The 20,228-nt window shown below is 48.6% G+C and overlaps 1 protein-coding gene across 1 annotated transcript in view; it reads left to right on the top strand.

Annotated features, from left to right (window-relative positions):
• mtcl1 (microtubule crosslinking factor 1) overlaps window positions 1-11,326 on the top strand; it is a gene marked incomplete at both ends in the record, with an annotated part of 51,714 nt that extends 40,388 nt beyond the window's left edge. The window contains 5 exons of the mRNA XM_080010427.1: window positions 124-387; window positions 4,036-4,371; window positions 4,526-4,602; window positions 5,040-6,648; window positions 11,102-11,326. Of these exons, the coding sequence (XP_079866553.1) occupies window positions 124-387; window positions 4,036-4,371; window positions 4,526-4,602; window positions 5,040-6,648; window positions 11,102-11,326 (2,511 nt within the window). The remainder of the gene's footprint in view (window positions 1-123; window positions 388-4,035; window positions 4,372-4,525; window positions 4,603-5,039; window positions 6,649-11,101) is intronic.
• Between the last annotated feature and the right edge of the window lie 8,902 nt (window positions 11,327-20,228).

The following is a 20,228-nucleotide window of genomic DNA, read 5'->3' as shown; positions in this document are numbered from 1 at the left end:
ATGCTTTCGATTGAATTATCACCATAACCTGATTACCTCCCATAATCAGCGTATCAGTGCATTAGAGTATTAGTATTATGAGAGTATTAGTCTGACCCAGGCCTCTGGCACATCCTGTTCCAGCTGGAGGAGTCTCGGGTGGAGGCCCGGGGGGAGGCCCAGGGAGGCGAGGCCGGGGCCGACCCGGAGCGAGGCCTGCAGAAGGAGCGCGAGGAGCACCGGCGGCTGCTCGCAGAGAGCCACAGCGCCTCGCTGGACCTGCGCTGGAAGCTGCAGCACGGAGAGAAGCGGTGGAGCCGCGAGAGGACGGAGCTCCTGGAGCGCTACGACCACGACAGGCAGGAGTGGGACGGCAGCATGGGCGAGCTCCACCGCAAGTTGGAGAAGGTGAGAGAGAGAGAGAGAGAGAGAGAGAGAGAGAGAGAGAGAGAGAGAACCGGGTGGGGGTTATAGCAGAGGAGAGCTGGGTCCTGAACAACTTATCACATCTTTCACGACCAATCGCTGACCCATAGACGGTTGAAATTGGACAATAATGGACAATAATAGAGACGGAGATATGTGCAAAATAGAGAGCAAAGAGGCGATTTGAAGGAGCAGGAAAGTTGACACAAATTTGGGACAAAAGAAGGAGAAATGTGTTGGGACAGAACAGCAGCAAGGGAGAGGGAGAAAGGATATGTCCGGAGAGCCAATGATGGCGAGAGAGAGAGTCGAAGAACGACAGGAAGAGCCGGACAGGGAGAGAGAGAGAGAGAGAGAGAGACAGGATCAGTGTAAAAATAATAATAATAAAAGTGTTGATGGACAGAGGGGAAGAAAAAAAAAACATGAGGGGAAAGAAATGAAGGAAGGGGGAGAGGAGAGGAGAGAGGGGTTTGGGGGGCAGTGGCAGCGGCAGCGGGGAAGAAAATGTGAAGGAAGGGATGAAATAATATAACATGAAATAATATGAAATAGGTATTATGAGTCTTAAAAGGCTGGGAGGTGGAGGGGAAGAGGGAGAGATGGGGGGAAGGAGGATGGAGGCAGGGGAGACGGGATCAAATAGAAGGATGGAGGATGAAGGCAGATTGGACGGAAGAGAAGGTGAAGGGAGGGGGTGGAAGCGCTCCAACCGAGCCCGTTCCAAGATCTGATTTTTAGAAACTTCTCCGTGTACTCTCTAAACGGCTAAAACCAATCATAGAAAGGTTGGGAGAGGGAGAGGGAGAAATACACCGAGGGAAAGTAGAGAACAGAGGGATGGAATAAGAGGGACACAGGGATGAGGTTGAAAGAGCGAGGGAATGAGATGAGGAGGAGCCGGGAGTCAGGTTGAGTGAAGTTCAGCCCTAAACCCTTTTAAGCGGGAGGGATTTGAGAGGATGCGCTCCGCGGGGCCGAACGAGTTCACCGTCACCGCTGGAGGGAAAAAACGAGAGAAACACTTCAAAACCAACCGACTTCTTCTGTCGACGTGGCACACCGTGGAAACGGCATCGCGGCGTTCGGGGAATGAGGCGCAGGGACTGAGACATGTTGATAAAAGCCTTCTCTGAGCCGAAAATGTGGCCCCGATTGCGGTGCAGCCCTGGCGGGAAAGCATTTCTTGCCTTTTTTCGATCTGTTCCCGTGTCTTGTTTTTTGGAGAGCGTGTACTGGATCTGCTGCTTGTGATTGACAACGGAGGTGGAGGGACACGGTGGAGCTCCCACCTGGGCGACGTTTGATTTATCTAGAAATTGAAGGACATATTGCAATACCCTATTGGGAGGGACTGTGTGTGTGTGTGTGTGTGTGTGTGTGTGTGTGTGTGTGTGTGTGTGTGTGTGTGTGTGTGTGTGTGTGTGTGTGTGTGTGTGTGTGTGTGTGTGTGTGTGTGTGTGTGTGTGTGTGTGTGTGTGTGTGTGTGTGTGTCTCTAGAACTGGTTTATTAAGGCTCCAGGGCAACAGTTTTCAATTGAATGGAGAGCAAAATGAAAACTATTGAGAGAGAAGAAAGGGGGACCTGGCAACAAGACACGGAGAGGAGAGGCACCTGAGGCGGTTATTGTCCCCGTTGCTTGTTAAACTGGTTCCGAACCGCGCTGGCTACATCCCATGAATATTTAGCAGGCCATGCAATGGGTAATTGATGAGAAATCGGAGGAGTTTAAATTAGATGAACTGCCGCGTATCGGCCTCCCGTTGAGGGAGGTTTGCAACAGGAAGTGGGAGCACGCGTCGGTCGAAAATGATGAGCATCGGAATATTAACGGGGGGAAGCGGGGACGGGAATAACCGCAGGAACTCTCTCTGAATTCCGTACACACACACACACAAACTGGGTAGGAATCGCTGACGCATCAATGAAGGGGAGACGGGCGGCGGAGCAGGAAGGAGGGGACGGCGTCCTTCGGAGAAGACGCAGCTTCCCCTCCCGACTTCTCAGGCCCGATGGGGGAGTCGGTGCTGACGCGGCTGAACACTCAACAAAATCCTCACTTTGCTCTCTGCTCGTCCGTTGAAGGGTGTTCAAGCAAGGCGCTCACATCCCAGTCAGCCTCGTGGAGTTGCTCTGTGGCCTTTAGTGGAAGGATTTGGTCATTTTTGGCCAGATCCAAGGTGCGAATAAGAGTAACTGTGTGAATACAGCAAGAAAGGCTTTCATAATCTGCGGGAATATGAATGGAAAAAGCGGACAATTGCAACAACAAATATAGCCGCAGACATCAATACACAGGGTCCATTTTAGGCGTGTTAAGTGGTTATTACAGTTTTCCGTGTTCTGTGAAACGCAGCACGCGTTACAATTTTCCGAGTTTACATTGAACGCCGCATCATTTTTTTCATTCTTTGTTTCGTAACTTTTTTTTTGAAGGTTTTCTGAGATTTGTTTGGTCTTTTGTTAAACACGAGTGCGACTAACCCTCTAAAGATAGGTGTTCTGTCCTCTCTTCTTTACTGACTGGCGATGTGACTTGGTTGGGTAGCACCGGGGGAAAAATGTATGTCATGTCTACTGCGAGGTCGGGCAGAGGGACGCTGTTTTTTTTAACGTAGATTTAATGTTTTTGAAATAAATTGTGTATAAATAAGGACTGAAGTTTCTTTTAAATGCAGTATCTTATTTTAATTTTTTTTTTTATCCAATCACTGTGGACTTACAGAATGTTTCAACGTTCACGTCACCGAATGTTCCTCTTGTGTTGTTTAGTTTAAATGTCCCTCAAGAACGATGTTTTAACAATTAAGATTGTTCCTGGATCATGCAGTGCGGACACAAAAGAACGGGACGGTTCCTCAAGTTTCTGAGAACTTCCTGCGGTGCGAAAATGCCTTCTGTGAACGATTATAGTTTTCAGAGTTTTGTAAAACACAGCGCGGGTTCCAATTTTCAGAGTTCCCTTTAAATGCAGCATCGGCTCAAGTTGTCTGTCTACGTTTGGCGAACTCTATGCAGTCCACAAGGCGCAAGTGGCTGTATGCGAATGACTTCCGAGAGACGAAGCTTGGACTTAAATGACTTTGGATGATGATGTCACAAAGCGCCCCGCTCCTGAAACGAATCAAATTGCGTCAACGTTCTTCTAATTCCGGTAAAATTACAACAGTTTTTCAATACATTTGTGATCCAAATGTAGATCGAAACTTTTCCAAGTTAAACGACAAGACGTCTGAAACGTCCCGAGATTCACTGAGATTTCAACCATGTCTGTGTGTACTACAGTTGCCGTGTTCCACACTTTTAGCCGGAAAAACGCCAAGGATATTAAAAGTAATAAAATCTGAGCAAAAACATAAGACATAAGTAGTAAACATGTCACTATAAATGTTCCTTACCTCAATATAAGTCAATTCACTAGAGCTAGAGTAGCTTCTGTGGTTGCTATGGAGAATTACGTTTTTTGGACCTGGTTTGCATAAAGTAGTCCACAAAAACAAAAGCGAGTGGCAGTTTATGAACTTATATCAAAATGAGGTACAATATACTGAAATTTACTACAAAATATTGTTTGAAAAACAGTATTTTTATTTTAGCGTCTATATTTTGTGTCAAATCATTCCCCATAGATGCAGAGGGAGCTGAACGCCCGGCGGGGCGAAGGTGCCGAAGTCAAAGATGGAGGTCCGGGCCACAGGGGTTCATTTTCTCCTCAGGACAGCCCCTGTGCCTCCCCCCGTTTGGCCCGTTCCCCGCGCTCCCCCTGCGCCTCCGCCCCGGTCCCCACCACGCGCTCCCACTCGGACTCGGACGCCGCGCCAGAGGATCGGGGGGCTGCAGCCCGGCTCAGACCCCTGACGGAGAGTCTCTTCCTGGACGCTCTGTCGCTGGACCCCCTGAGTGGCCTGGAGGTCCCTCCCCCCTCCAGGTTGGACAGCGAGAAGAGGTTCCCCTGCATGAAAGAGGTGACACACCGAGACGTTCCTCCAGCAGGCCAATTCAAGTTTCATTCAAGATGATGTTCTTGTTTTTGTTTTTTATACTAACTTGTGTTTCTTTCTCTTTACAACTCATGTTGCAAAATTAAATACATGTTCTTGGACTCCTGTTCCCTTCCAGGCCCTGAACGAGATTTCCGACAGAGAAGGTTCTCCTGTGTGCCCGGAGGATGAGATGAGCGGTGGGAGTTTGCTCAGGTAACTTGTCTATAAAGCCAAGAGGCAAGCTTGAGTTCCGAGAAGTTTTCAGGCTGCTACCGTTTCACAAAAAAAGTCTAAATTGGAACTTTCTCCCATAAAGAATTCTCCCTCTGCCTCCATTTGCTTATGTAGGTTTGAACCCCTTGTCACTGGAGGTGACAGTGAGTTTCCCCTCAGAGAGTTTTATTTTCTCTATGAAACGTTTTATTTTGAGACAGGACGCCATTGAACCCATAATGCTGTTGAATAATTCAGCCGGCTCTCAAATAATGAAAGGCGTCAAACTTGTTTTTAAAAAAATATGACAAAGGGGAAAGATCTCTAGTGGGAATGCACAGTAGGAGTTATTATTCCAGGCTTTTTTTGTCATTTTATTTCTCAGCAGCAGCAGCTGCCGGCAATGCCTGTTCCTAATGTGTGTGTCCTGTCCATAGAGCCAAGTCAGTGTGCTCCATGAGCGACTTCCAACGTCTGATGGACAGCTCACCGTTCCTCCCCGACAAGAACCGCCTTGACGACCAAGGCGGGGATGATGTCACTCCGCCCCTGTCTCCGGACGACCTCAAGTACATTGAAGAGTTCAACAACAAGGGCTGGGACTTCCCGTCCTCCGCTGCTGGCCAAGGCCCCGTCCTGGAGGCCTGGACGGACAGACCCCTCGAAGCGAGGGGCGGGGAGCCCTTTCCTGATCCATTCCAGCCAGCCGCCTGGTTCCTCACCACCAGCGCCACCTTGACCACCAGCACCCTGAGCAGCCCCGAGCACTGCCACAAGTCTCCTTTGAGGGGCAACGGAGCGGGGGCTGCCGGGGCAGCCGGGTTGGGGGTTGAGCACTATGGAGTCCACATCCTCCATAGCCCCACCCGAACAGGGACAGCCGAAAGCACCGCTATCGCTACTGATGTAGACTTCCTGTACGCCAAAGGGACCAAAGCCAGGGGTGGGGGAGACTCTGGAGCTGGAACGGGGGCTGTTGGGCCGGATGATGTGTTCAGTGGCGGGAGGTGGCCATGTGGCATTCTGGAGGGCGGGGTGCTGCGGACACCTCCCACACAATCCCCTATCTGCCCGACAGTGGGGTACGCCTCCACCCTGGACCTGCAGCTCTCCAGGAACTTGAGTGATGACATGAAGGAGGTGGCCTTCTCTGTGAGAAATGCCATCCGCTCTTCACCAGGGCCTCTGGTCAGGGAAATGGCCTCCCAGACTAATGGCTTCACCACGCGAGGTACGCAGACCACCCAGACTATCAGCGTCGGTCTGCAGACGGACGTACTGAGAAACCTGACCAGCAGCCCCCACCGCTGCCTCACCCCTAAAGGCGGTGGCTCCACCCCCATATCCTCCCCCTCACGCAACATCAGAAAAGTCCAGTACTCCCCCGTGGTCCAGAACAAGTTTGAGCGGCCCTGCTGCTCGCCCAAATACGGCTCTCCCAAGCTTCAGCGCAAGTTGTCCACGTCCAGCAAGGCTGACCTGCCCAGCGCCAGCCGGGCGCCCACACCCACCACACCCCAGAAGGGCAACAACGAGTCCGCCTGGGCACGCTCCACCACCACGCGCGACAGTCCCGTACACACCACCATCAACGACGGCCTCTCCAGCCTCTTCAACATCATCGACCACACGCCCGTGCCCTATGACCCCTTGCAGAAGTTCAACAAGTCGCCCAGCCGCTCTCGGTCGACCAATCCGCCCACCGCAGAGCCGAGCCCCGCGCATGTTCCCGCCGTCACGGATCCCCGGTCCATGGGCGCCGTCCAAGAGTTCATGAGGACTGCTCGCGGGCGCTCTCCGAGCCCCGTGCAGCTGATAGTGGAGACGCAGGGCGACAGAACTCCAGAGGCGGTGAGCGTACGACAGGACCTGTCGGCACCGCCCGGCTACACGCTGGCTGAGAACGCCGCCCGCATCCTCAACAAGAAGCTCCTGGAGCAGAGCTTCAGGGAGGAACGACGGCTCCAGGCTGCCGGACAAGGCAGCCAGGGTAGAGACGGCTCCAGGAACGCCGACCCAGACAGGACACAAGCTGCTTGTATGGAGGTAAATATATATCCAATGTTTTCATGGTCTTCACCACTTTCCTGATCCTGAGTATGATGCACGTAACTTTTCTCTATGGAATTGGCTGTGGTCAAACTTGAAGTTCTCAATTGAACAGGGAATGAATGATAACCATAAGATCATAACCATGTTGTTGTGCTGTTGTTTTTTCTTAGATTGAAACCACTGACTGATGCAATGGTAATGTTAAATTATTTCTCACTTTCTCACTGCCGTAGATGCATACTTGAGTACTTTATTCTTCACTCTCGTGGCTCTTGCATCTTTATCTCTATAATTAAAATACAGCGGCTTGGCTCAAACATGATTAATGATTTATGATTAATGATTAATGATTAATGATTAATGATTAATGCGCCTGACACTGATAATTGGGTGATCCAAATGACCAATATATCCAGCCGATGATGATCTATTTGGGCTCATACTTACTTAATACAATTTAACAGATTTTTCTAGACCTAAAGGGGATTGGATAATATAAGATAATAATGCTTAATATTTGTGGCATCTCTTTTTATGTTCTGTTCCCTATGCAGATGTATCTGTATCAATAGCAGGGATTTTTGTTATATGATTTACAAATCAATCATTACAAATTGGCACGTGGATATATTGTCGGAGATCTTCTCAATATCCGCTGACTTGTGGGGAAAAAGGGAGAATTGTTGGTGACCCGTTCACTGAAATGCGTAGAAATACACTATCAAATCCCAAAATATATGCAAACGTGCACAACGGCCTCAGAAGATTTTATCTTCTCAGAAGAATCATCAATGTTTTAATAATCCATTGTGCATTTAGAGTCAATAGCTAGATGGATTGCAAAGTCACCAAAGTAGGCCATGTGGTAGTTAAGCCTACATTAAACTGTATATACACAACCTCTATACATAATCCCATACACTATATTCTGATTGTCTGATACATATATTAGTATAAAGCCACCTGCTGTTCAGTTTCTACCAACCTTTATGACTGTCAGAATAGCTTTAAAGTTTAATTTGATCTATCAGTGTACAGATGTGTACACCCTACTGTGTTTCTCTTGTCCATTTGGTAAATGGGCGTACGGCTTTTACAGATGATAGTCTTAAACAGGTCACCACAGTGGATTACATTCTGTGTTGCCAATTTTGCCATTACCAAGGAACCACGACTGAACTAATGCGTCATGTTTCCGTGATTTTTATGTTTTTCTTTAAACTGGTAAGAAAATGCCACCCAGCACACAGAGGATATACTGTATGTGTTCAGTGTCGGCTGGTCTGCCAAGCACGGCGTTGTTTCTTCCAGGTCGACAGTGACAGTGTGGTCGAAATCAATGACCTTGTTGCTCGGAGTCGAAGGCTTACCCTGTGTGTCTCGTTCCCCCTCGATTAGACCGAGTAATATATCCAGCTCTTTTCCCCTCCCATCCCCGTTTCCTTCCCTTTCTCCTTTCCCCGGGCTCCGCCTCTCCCTCCTACCGCACTGCTGCGTTCCTACCCAGAACCACAATGTCACACTAACAGCTCCTTGGGGACTCTAACTCTGCCTGTCTCCGTGATGTAAGTTCCTCTTCCTCCTCCTCCAACTCTTCTCTCCTCCCATGACCTTTGACCCCTCCCCCCACATGGTGGTTTCGCAGGGCCACAGGGACCTCTCACCTCACCCCACCTCACCTCCCCTCTCCATGAGCGCATGCCTCACAGGACGTCACAGTGGCAGTGGCGGTGCGCGAGGCCGTCGCCGCGGTTTCCGATCTGGTGCCGACGCTCTCATGCATTCGTGTCCATGTTGGTGCATGTTTACTCTTCTAATCTGTGGATCGTTGTTGTTTGAGACATTTTCAGCTCAATTGATCCAAAGAGTCATTGCATTATGTCATTTTTAAAGACATTGCATATCATGTGTTCTTTATACTTTGCTGATAAAGACCTAAAATCAGAAAGAAAAACATGTTGCACATTGGTTTATACATATGGTATATCGTCTTTTTGGTGTGTATTAGTGCTGGGCGATATACATATATATATAAAATATTACATGTTTATATTATAGCTAAATCATGATGACAGATTGGTTTTAAAGATATTTAGTCCGATAAAGGATTGGTTTGCTATTTTTGAGTCCAGGTCTGAATAAAATGTTGGTTCAATCATTTATAACATCGTAGCAAAACCTCACTGAGCGCCTTAAGTGTGTTTCACCCTGAATCCGACAAACGACAAGGACCAACTAAAAGTCCCTTAATTCCTAAAGAGAGTCTGTTTCAGCACACAAAAAAACTAAATTCCGTTCACATTTTCAAACATTTGCTAACTTTCGGTCCGACACTAAGACTTAAAACTAAGTAAATAAGTCACACATATGAAATAATGATGTTGGATGTCACCATATTCACTGTCAATAAATATATTTTTATAGAAGTCAGTTGTTCATTTTTATTTTTGTTCGCACTCTGCCACTAGAGGGAGGATCCAACTGTCTGATGCAATTACAGATTCGCTGTGAAGCAGGCTTTACTTTTGAGAAACTTACCACTTCAGTCCGATGCGGCAAACCTTTAAGACTTCTCTAAAAAATAAATAAAGTGAATCTCCTTTTTGAAAAGGGGAAGCTTGGAATATTGAATAATTAAGTGATGGGAACCAATATTTTGATACGACCTGGGTTGAAAAATAACAAAGCTATGCTTTAACACAGGGTTTTAAATACATAAACAAAGATATAGCAGATATATATCAATACTGTATAAAATTCCCTGTGAATACTTTGATAATTTATTCCTCATATCACCCAGCCCTGCGTTTACAAAGCCGTGAGAATTAATTTTTTGAATTTGAATGTAAACCACAACTCCTCAGTTTTCCTTTGTGAAAGTGGTATGAAGCAATGACTCTTTTGGGCATTTCTCTTCACTTTTGGAGGCGCACGCTCCACCACGGGAGCGGTTTAGTCGCTCATGTACGTCCTGTACGCAGAGGATTCTAATGAAACCTCGTTATGTTTCCACCAGGTTCCTCTGGCCGTTCTGTGTCTCTTGTCACCGTCTGGATGAACTGTTGTGTATTTTCTTTTTATTGTTCTTATTCGTTGCCACAATGCTTCTCTTTTTCTTTCCTTCCTATACAGTTCCTCCTCCCCCTCCATTCCTATCACACTAACAACCCCTCCGGTCACTCATTGATGAAGACGGCTCCTAAACACTCGCCATCCTCTGCTCTCTCTTTCCCTCGTCACCTCTGTGGGTTTGCCTGACTGTGGTTGGAATCAACTGGATGTTATAGTCGCTCCATTTGCATGTTTTTATGCCCACAGCATCTATTGAGGAGTCAGGGCCGATGTGCAACGCTCTTTGGTCACACTGCGGTTGTTGATTTCCTGTTCGTATCAATGGTGCATGATTGCTGGGAGTTCTGTGTGTAGAGCCGCAGCACATAGGCCCCGCCTAGGAACTGTGTATTGCAGAGAACGGCCATTAAAAATATATTTATAGTGTACTAAAGTGCAATCCATGTATTGGATTGGTGGAGCCTGCATCCATACAGACGTTTGTCCTACGGGTCCACAGCCATGCAGCCATTCAGTGGTATTCAGCGAAGCCATATTTGCTGTGCATACACTTTGTCACCCTCCTCGATGTCGTCCATGTTGTAGCTATGGGCGGAGCCATCTATCATGCATGTCTTGGTTTGTCTTTCCCGAGTTCATCCCAGTCCCGCCACCGCCCCGGTCCGGGTGCTGTGTATTTTTAGCAGAACTAGGTTATCACTTTGTGGGTTGGATCTATTTATTTATTTATTTATTCCCCCCCACCCCCATCCTTCGACTGGAGCCTTGACGTTTGGAGAAAAGCAACTAATTACGAATCGGGCCCGGTGGTGTGATGTCCCGGTGTGACGGTTCGTCAATCACACTCTCTACATCATTCCGCCTAATGTACCGCGACAAAACCCCGTCACGCCCCTCTGCCCCTCCTTTCTGGCTTTCGGTCGGCGGGCCACACCGCGATCGCTCTTCCCGCCGTTTGGTTTTTCCTCCGGTTTCCTCCTTTGATGAACACGTTTCAACGCCATGAGGTCAGAAACACCTCCCCTGTCCCGGCGTCTAGTCGTTGAAATTGTACCCTGTCGCCCGCTTCTGCTTGTCGGCCGCTGGTTAGAACCTCCTCCGCAAGGTTCCGTTTCCGCCGTGTGTGGCGGTAGAATCAGGCTGGACCCAGTTTGTTTCATTCCACTGTAAAGCCACGCTCCGTTATTTTCTCATCCTATTTGATGTTGATTTTCTTTTCTTTGACTATGTTACATCACGCCAGTTCGCACCACCAAACTCTCCTCTTTTTGTTTCTTTTCTATGCATTCCCAGCGCTGACGCTCTCTCTCTCTGTCTCTCTTTCTCTTTCTCTTTCTCTCTCTCTCTCTCTCTCTCTTTTTTTCCCCCGTGGCAGGACCTGCCGCGCTCTCCGGTCGCCCCTCCGCTCGACTCCTGCTTCCTGAGGCCGGCGCGCCCCGCCAAGCGCCGGCCCCCCTCGCGCTGGGCGGCCCGCTCCCCCTCCTCCTCCCCCAGGTGGAGCGGCGAGGGGTCCCGCGGGAGGTTCGCCTTCCCGCCTCCGAGGCCCGGCGTCACCATCCCGGAGTCGGAGGAGCCGGGGCAGGGGCTTCCCCCCGTGTGAGGCCCTCCTCCCCCTTTCCCCTCCTCCTCCTCCTCCTCCTCCATCCTCACCCCGCCTCTCCCGAGCAGAGTCCAAACAGAGCCAGTACCTCAGCGAACCTTTTTCTCCTCAGAGACTCCCAGATCGTGGGAGCCAGAAGGGTTGACCTCCGCCCAGTAGCACCAGCCGATGACCAATGTGGAACGAGAACTTGGGAGTTCCTCTTCAGAAAACAAAACGAAAAAAAAAAAAAGACTGGAATGTACTGTACCGTCACGAAACAACAACCTACGTTTCCGTAAGAGGTGCCTGTAAACACTTGAGTTGCTCACAGCCCCACGTGTGTGTTATACGTCTTTATTCCGGGTGTCAAAGACCTTTTTTGGGGTATTGTTGGGTATGTCGCACCTGTTGACGTTTTGTTTTTTTTGTTTTTTGGGGGTTTTTTTAACATGAAAACATCCGTTGTAATCCATCCGATGACGAATGCGCGTTCATTTCTCCTTTTTTTGTTGAGCGAAAGAAATGTACATTTTCGTCGCTCGTCTTTGAAGCTTGAATCCCGTGCGCTTTTCGGTTTTCTTTTCAGTGAGATAAAAAGGCAAAAAAAATGAAATAAACTCTCGCGCTTCACTGGGGCCGGAGCAGGACCACATGATGTCATTTCTAAAGCCGTTGTATTTATTTCTTCTTTTTTTTTTATGTGGAAAAAGGAATGTTTGCGTCTGTGAACACTGGGAACCGGAGAACAAGAAACGAATCGACTTATGCATATTTCCAAGGCAGATGTATAAATGTCGGTGACATATTTTGCATGCCTTTAGAACACTAGCACTTTAGTGCATGTACATACAAGCTGTAGTCATCTCTGATCACTCCGCTCCGACGTAAGGGAGAACATTTTTGTGGGAAAACTCTATGACGCTGTCGTTACGTTGTCGCATTTGCATTGGCTAGTAAGAACACTTTTTCATTAAGTTATTGTCTCCACTACGCTGTCTTTGTACAGGTTTTGCAGTGGGGTATACATTAGTGTTTCTTTTGACAAAAAAAAAAGGGATTGCGGGGGAAAAAAATATGAATGTTTTAAATGAAAAGTCTACGTCAAAAGTCTTATCTATCTATAGTCTCTGTTTAATTGGTAATAAACTTGAATGTGTATTTACAGTACCTTTTCTTTGGGGTTTTGTGTCGTCTGTAGTCAACGAAGGCTCGCCCCGCGCGAGGGCAGAGGAGTTAAAAAGGCCTAAACGCGTCCTCGAAATTGTATTTATTGCCTATAATCACATGGCTGAGAAATTGTTTCGTTTTAGTTTCCTAAAGCTCAACGCTTATGCAAAGATATGCCGGGGTCAAAATCTGATATATCGGGGGAAAAAGGAGTTGAGAAGTGGAACGCTGCGTCCGGTTATTGATTGTCGATTTCCAGTACGCGCCGGCTATAAATGAGATCTGACAATTTAGCACCTTGATGTCAGTTTTCAAAGCACCACCAGCCAACGGAGTTCCAAGGGCAGCTCCGCGTCAAAACACGCCAGCGAATGGACAAACTGCATCGGCGGGAGGCTCATGCTGGCCCCCACTCCCAAGATCCGCGGCGGGCATCGCGGACACACAAGCGGAGCCCTTTAAAATGACCGGAATGCCATTTTATTTTATTTAATCACCACCTCCGTCTCAGTGACAAACTGCGCGTCACGAGCTTCGGGAAGATATCATTTATCTTCGGCAGGGCCTGCCATCTGGGAAAGAAAAAAAAAACAACAACCCTCCGGACCCCTGAGCTATGGAGGAGCATTGTGGTGCGGGTGAGTCATCGTTCGCCCGAGAGGAAGCTAAAATATGTCTTCAAGCCACGGCGTCTCTTGCAAGCTGTTAAACACGGTGGGGGATCTGTAATGGTGCGGTCATCCATCTTGGCTTTGTCATCGGGTCTCATATTTCTTCTGTGTTGTCGTCCAGCGGCCGAGGACCGTGAGACCAATTTGCAGACGGGGTGCACCCCAGGATGTTCCCAGAAGACGCCCTGATAATACGCCCCGCCCCGCCCCGCCCCACCCCATATACGTTACAGCCTCCTCAAGGTCCTTGAGCTGAGTATGTTATGAGGTGTTTCATTACTGCCAACCCGCCGTGCATACAGTACTTCAACAAAGTGTTGTCCATGCTTTGTGTGTGTGTGTGTGTGTGTGTGTGTGTGTTTCTTTGTGTGTGGATTACAGCGAAGATGGCAGGATTAACGTCGGTGGTGGGGGGCCAGAGGAAACGGAATAAGAAGATTGTGTCGTGACTGTCGTCCCCAGACGTCAAAGCCTCTGGCGTCACCGTCATACGTACCACCTTGCACGTGCGTCCGGGTCAGCTAAATAAATAAAATAAAAGAAAATACAGTTGAAAGTGTAAAGCGTTCTACCTGTGTTCATGAAGGTCGAGAGGGGGGGAGAGAGAGAGAGAGAGAGAGAGAGAGAGAGAGAGAGGGATCTTCGAGCTGCAGGCCGCTCGCTGCCGAGGGTCGTGGAGGAGGGAGGAGAAGAGGAGAAGGGGACGTCGGCTTTTACCTCCTCCGCCCTGAAAGCCAGCGGAGCTACCAGCTGCTGAATAATTTAAAAGCCCTGATTGAATCTTCCTCCGACGCGCGCGCACACACACACGCAAGCACGCACGCAGCACTTCCCTCCGAGCACGTCTCTCCCTGATCGGTCCAGTCTCAGCGATTTGACGGTCGGTCGGTCGCAACAAGAAATCTGACTTTTAAAGACGGGGGGAGAATAACCCCGGCAGATCCCAGAGTGACTTCCTGTCCGATCGATTTGTTTTTTTGTTTTTTTCGTTTTTCCACCCCGACGCGAAACGTTGCGGGCGCGGGCGCGTCGACGCCGCACAGCGACGCCTCGACGCCGTTCTCTCCCGGCTGGGAAGGGGCCGAAATAAATGAGAACGAGGAAGCGGCGCATCGCGGCGGTTGAAAAGTCGTCACTGAAGCTGCGGCAGAAAGGTTATCTCCGCCTCACCTGTAAAAGAAATTGGGGAAGGTGACCGATTATTGGCGGTTCGGCTGCTTCGCCAGTCTTCAATAAGGTGTCGTGCAACATTCCTGGGCCACGTCAGAGACGGAATCATTTTCATACCAGGCACCAGCGTCCACCTAATTCCTTTGCCGTCATTACAGTACACGGCAAATTACAAAGCCGGGCCGTTTGTGATCACGTCCAATTAAATGATAAGGCGTCCACAAATGAATTAGGCCGCTTGTCTTCGGACGCTTCGGCGACAGAGCGTGTGAAGTGAACACAACCGCTGATTTCAGCGAGGAGTTCCGAGAGAGACTGGGCACGTTCCCCTTTCGAAACGAAATCGCTCGTTGTTATTCGAAGCGTCGCCCGCGCGGCGTCGAAGAGTCTTTTCCGTGAGGCTGCGTCCCGGCGGCGTTCACCCGTCTAGTGAGGCAGACGGCTCGAACTCCAAACGTGTCAGTCCGTGAATAAATCAAAACCGCTGCGTGTCGGAGCAGTTGCATTTATTTATTTATCCATCTATTTATTTATTTATTTGTGTGTTTGTTTGTTTGTTTGTCTATTTGTTTGTTTGTTTGTTTGTTTGTTTATTTCCCGGGGTGAACCAAATGGGGCCTAATTTGATCTATTCGAATAATTCCAAATTCTCTTTGAAGTGACTGGGCCCGTCAAACACCCTCCGACAGTAATTCGCAATTTTCTCAATTTATTATGTGACCGTCGATTGAAAAAATGGGGATGGTAGCTCAGGAGGTAGAGCTGGTGGTCTAGTGATACAAAGGTTGCTGGTTCGATCCCAAGCTCCTCCTGCTAGCACGCTGTAGTGTCCTTGAGCAAGACACTTAACCCCTAATTGCTCCTGATGGCTGCGTCCGTCAGTGTTTGAACAATTGTAAGTCGCTTTGGATAAAAGCGTCTGCTAAATGTAAATGTAAAAAAAAAAAGGGAAACCAAAGATGAGAGAAATAGCTGGTTATTTTGCGCTTAAAGGGGCTGATTTTGATGGAAACAGACAGAGAGCCCCCCCCCCCCCCCCTCGTCTCCCCCACCCCCAGCTTTGGTAAATGATGCAATGCCTTTGACCGAACGCCCCCGTCTGAGTGTTTTCGGGGAGCCGCCCCTCGGTGGCCTTAAACCTCTGTTGGTTTGACCGAACAGATGAGACAAGTCGCTTGTTTACAGCGTTTCTCCTTCAGACCGACTCGTGGAGTTTGCAGCTGATGCGCCGAGCACAGGGGAGCGAACCACGCTGCGGCACCACAAAACACGAGGCGCGCTTGTGTGTGTGTGTGTGTGTGTGTTTGTGTGTGTGCACGCGTTCTGAGGTCAGCGTGTCAACGTGTCATTTTTAGCTTCTAGACGCCGACTGCACAAACATAAGATCACACGAAAACACGCTAAAACATACAGCGACCCCTAAATATTGGGAAGCTTTACCACTCTGCTGCAGCTTCTCACTGGGCTCGAATGCGGTCCAACGGGGCAAACGTTTCATTTCATTTTCAACACTCCCGTCATAGTCCAACGGGTATGGTTGTGTTTTTGAATAACAATAACATCACTTTTTATTACCTAGACTGTATTATTACAATTTCATTTTTATTCGTTTTTGCAGTGGCCGCAGTGCAGCCAGAGCTTAACGTTGGCTGCAGTAGGTCGCCAGCAGAAAGCCTTGCGACTTCCTGTTTCTAGTCTCTTACTTTTTAGCCTGGATGAAGCCAAAAGAGCGGATTTGTGGAAGTGCATTTTGGCTTTTGTCGACATCTTGTCCCCTCCCACACACGCTGTATGACCCAATATTTGACAAACAACGGAGGTGGAGCGACCGGCAGGTGCTTCGGGCGGAGAACAAGGATTTGGTTTTGATTTTAATGCCGTTGTAATACGACTTTGTTCCCAGTCAAGATAGAATTTTGCACAACTCATAGCTTTGAGTGTGATCATTTCAGGGGGGGTCAAGTGAACTTAAAAGATATAAAATCGCATTAAAAAAGCTCTGCTCATCCAGCACGAGAATGGAAGCACTAAATAGCCGGGCATTCTTTTCATTTTTAAGGCCGCCACGCAATCCATCAGAATCGGGCCTCGAGACGCACGCAACCGCCGCTGTGACGGACAAAGAGCGACACGGCAGCCCCGGCCGCCCGATTAGCCAGGGGGTTGTCATGCCAACAACACAAGAATACAAAAAAACACGCCCCACGCGATTAAACCCCCGAGGAGAAAGTCCATTGAGGCCCGGAGGCCTTTCACTGCTCCCGCCTCTGTTATTCCATTATGCTCACGATATAAAAGCGCCGTGCTCCCAGGCCCCCGGGAGGTTGCTCAGGCCGGGGGGGTGGGCCCCGCGCGGCGGAGGACAGGCGTCGAGTTCTTCGGGATCCCCACCCGAGAAGAAAGACGCCGTTGTGCGACCGGACGGACACGGCGGTTGTGGCAAGGCGTGGGGGGGGCGGCGGTTTGAACCCTCAACCAAACTGTTGTCCTGTGTTCACACACATGCGAAACCTCATCCGACAAACAGGCGGTTTCTGCGTTTTCTATGATGGAAAAACTAAGAGCTCGCAGGGAAAAGCTGCAGCAGTTGAACTTGAATCAAAAACGACGTGAAAAAAATGTTCTTTGGTTTGAAAAAGAAATACAAACGAATTAAATGAACTTCACCAACTCCTTCTGTTATGTTACTTCAAATCCAATCAAATCCATTATTTCTTAAATGCAGCTGCGTATTTTAAACAACACATTAATTTCTCGCCAATGAAGCCAAATTATCATACTTGACAACTTATTATGATGAACCGGAAAAAGAACGTTTTGTTCCACACTTTGTTCTCAAATGACAGATTTCTGGGGGACCCGGACCCCAGTGCGGTCAAGCCATCTGTTCGTCCTCAGCAGAGCAAAGACAAAAGTACACCGTCCATTTGGGACGCTCTTGGCCCGGCTTTTGTTTCTGTTTCAGTTGGAGCATTTTTCATGGTGCATATGCATGCTGCACGCACACACACGCACATACACACACACGCACACACACACACACACACACACACGCATACACACACGCACGCACACACGCACGCACACACACACACGGGCAAATGAACTGACGCGCAGACACACACACACACACACACACACACACACACGCACAAACACACATACAAATCAACTGACATGCACGCACACACACACACACACACACATGCTAATCTACTGACGTGCATGCACACACATACACACACACACACACACCCACACACATACAAATCAACTGACATGCACGCGCACACACACACGCTAATTTACTAACACACACACACACACACGCACACTGATCTAACTGTTTACAAACACACATAGCAGAGGGCTGGTTCACTGTATAGAGTAAAGAGTTTGGGTCCAGGAGCAGCTAAAACATAGGCAGGCCTCTCTCTCTCTCTCTCTCTCTCTCTCTCTCTCTCTTTCTCTTTCTCCGTCCATTGTTATACCACATCAAAAACCATGATGGTGGATTTAGGCCATAATCCTCCCGAGGGGCGGCTGGTGGGAACTCGGAGACAGATTGCGGAGGGGGGCTTTGAAACACAACAATGAAGTGCTTTTACTCTTCCACTGATACATCATGGATAGGCACTCGAGTCATGTCAAAATGTATTTTTGGGGCTTTGGGCTTTTTGTTCACGTCACATTGTACAAATGGGCCATCGGTGACAAACCGCTGAGTTAGTGAGAGGGTGCATCTCATGTTCTGAAGGCCTTTAAAAGGGTTTTTTGACCTGCTGAACAGGCACTCTTCCAACTTGCAATTTGATTTCTCGTTGCTTACCTCTTCTACAAAAGCCCGGAAAGTTGGAGTTGGAACAGTTTGCAGGAGCGCGAGTACAAACATAATGAGAGGCAGTGAAGACGGACGAGTGAGTAGAGCGGCCGCCGGTTTTAAGACAAGAAGCTCCAAAAGTAACGAGCGGGGTATTTGCTGACGTATTTTATGTTGTAGATCAAAACACGAAAAATCTCTTGAAGCTTGCGTTCGCCGCAGGCCCTATTTCAGGCATCGAACCAAAAACCCCATTCAAAAACCCCATCGACTTCCGGACGAGGGAACCGGAGGCGCAGGGATGCTTTGACGACTTGTTCCTGCAGTAATCTATTAGAACTTCGCAGAGACACCGTCCACGATTAATAAGGAATAAATCTGTCGTAGAGCGTGGGGATGTAGTGTTATGTACAAGATCACGGCTGCCATTATGTGTCTGTAAGTGTGATTAGATTTGAGATAGATAGGTAGATAGATAGTGCACAGCAATAAGATGGTGATTTATATTTGCACATTTGAGACTCAGGAGGGCAATGATGTTTTTGTTAATTTGATGATATGTGTGCATTATTGCCATGAGTCAAAAGGACCTTTTTATCTGTGTGTTACTAGATGAAGTAATTGTCCTTCATTTACCTTTGAATGAACCCTATTTCAAGCAGTAGTTGTAGTTGTTGTAGTTGTAGTCTGTTTTACGTATATGGATGTACAGTATATGTGTGTGTGAGACAGGATTAAAAGGGTGAGCTGTAAAAAAAAAAATAATAAAAAATAAAAGGAGGCTAGATGTGGTTGTTATGGCAACCGCATCCACCATCATGGGTGAAAACAACACGTTGCCGCTACAGTGTTGGTCGGTCCACACGTGACAAAACGGCCGCAGAGAGCGAGAGAGAGATGAGACAGAGAAGGAGAGAGAGAGGGGGGGGGAGAGACAGACAGACAGAGAGACAGAGAGAGGGAGAGGGGGGAGTGCAATGGGAGAGAGAGAGGGAGAGGGAGAGAGACAGAGAGAGAGGGACAGAGAGATAGAGAGAGACAGAGAGAGAGGGAGATACAGAGAGAGAGAGAGAGAGAGAGAGAGAGAGAGATAGGGAGAGAGGGGGGGGGAGAGACAGACAGACAGAGAGACAGAGAGAGGGAGAGGGGGGAGTGCAATGGGAGAGAGAGAGGGAGAGGGAGAGAGACAGAGAGAGAGGGACAGAGAGATAGAGAGAGACAGAGAGAGAGGGAGATACAGAGAGAGAGAGAGAGAGAGAGAGAGATAGGGAGAGAGAGAGGGGGGGAGAGACAGACAGACAGAGAGACAGAGAGAGGGAGAGGGGGGAGTGCAATGGGAGAGAGAGAGGGAGAGGGAGAGAGACAGAGAGAGAGGGACAGAGAGATAGAGAGAGACAGAGAGAGAGGGAGATACAGAGAGAGAGAGAGACAGAGAGACCCAGCTACAAGTGATACCCAACAGCACATTAGGCAACTCCAATGGGCAGTCCTGCAGTGGCAATGCCAAGCGGGTCAATCCAACCTGTTATTTGTAATGATCAATAAGTATTAGTCGGTCAAATTCAATCTGAGACACCCCTATTTACACTACTTAGTGGTCCGCCCTTGTTTTTGCCTGGATTGCCTCGATTTTCATGGTAGAGAGAGCAAGGTGTTTGCCACAGGCGATGCCGTGCGACATACATGTGTATCGTCATGGACCTTTGAAGGTAAATCAATGTTCTCTCCTCCTCCGTAAACTCCTGTCTTTCACTTTATTCCCCCGGATTTTCAGCGCCGCTCCCTGCTGAACTGATCACGTCAAGAGTGTGTTCCACTACTGCTTCTAATGGAACAGTGAAGCCGGCATAGATATTCCCACCACAAGAGGGCGTGGTTCCATGTATGGTCTGTCTGTCTCTGTCTCACACACCCGCACACACACACACACACACACACTAACACACACACACACACACACACACACACACACACACACACACACACACACACACACACACACACAAATCTCTCTCTCGCTCTCTCACACATCTCTGTGACTCCTTCAGTCGCACGTCCCTCCGTCCTGCACTCAAACTGAAGGTCAATGAAA

The sequence above is a fragment of the Zeus faber genome, assembly GCF_960531495.2.
Source record: "Zeus faber genome assembly, chromosome: 12".
NCBI classification, from domain to species: domain Eukaryota; kingdom Metazoa; phylum Chordata; class Actinopteri; order Zeiformes; family Zeidae; genus Zeus; species Zeus faber.
The sequence above is the reverse complement of the archived record's forward strand: the minus strand, read 5'-3'. Positions and strand labels throughout refer to the sequence as shown.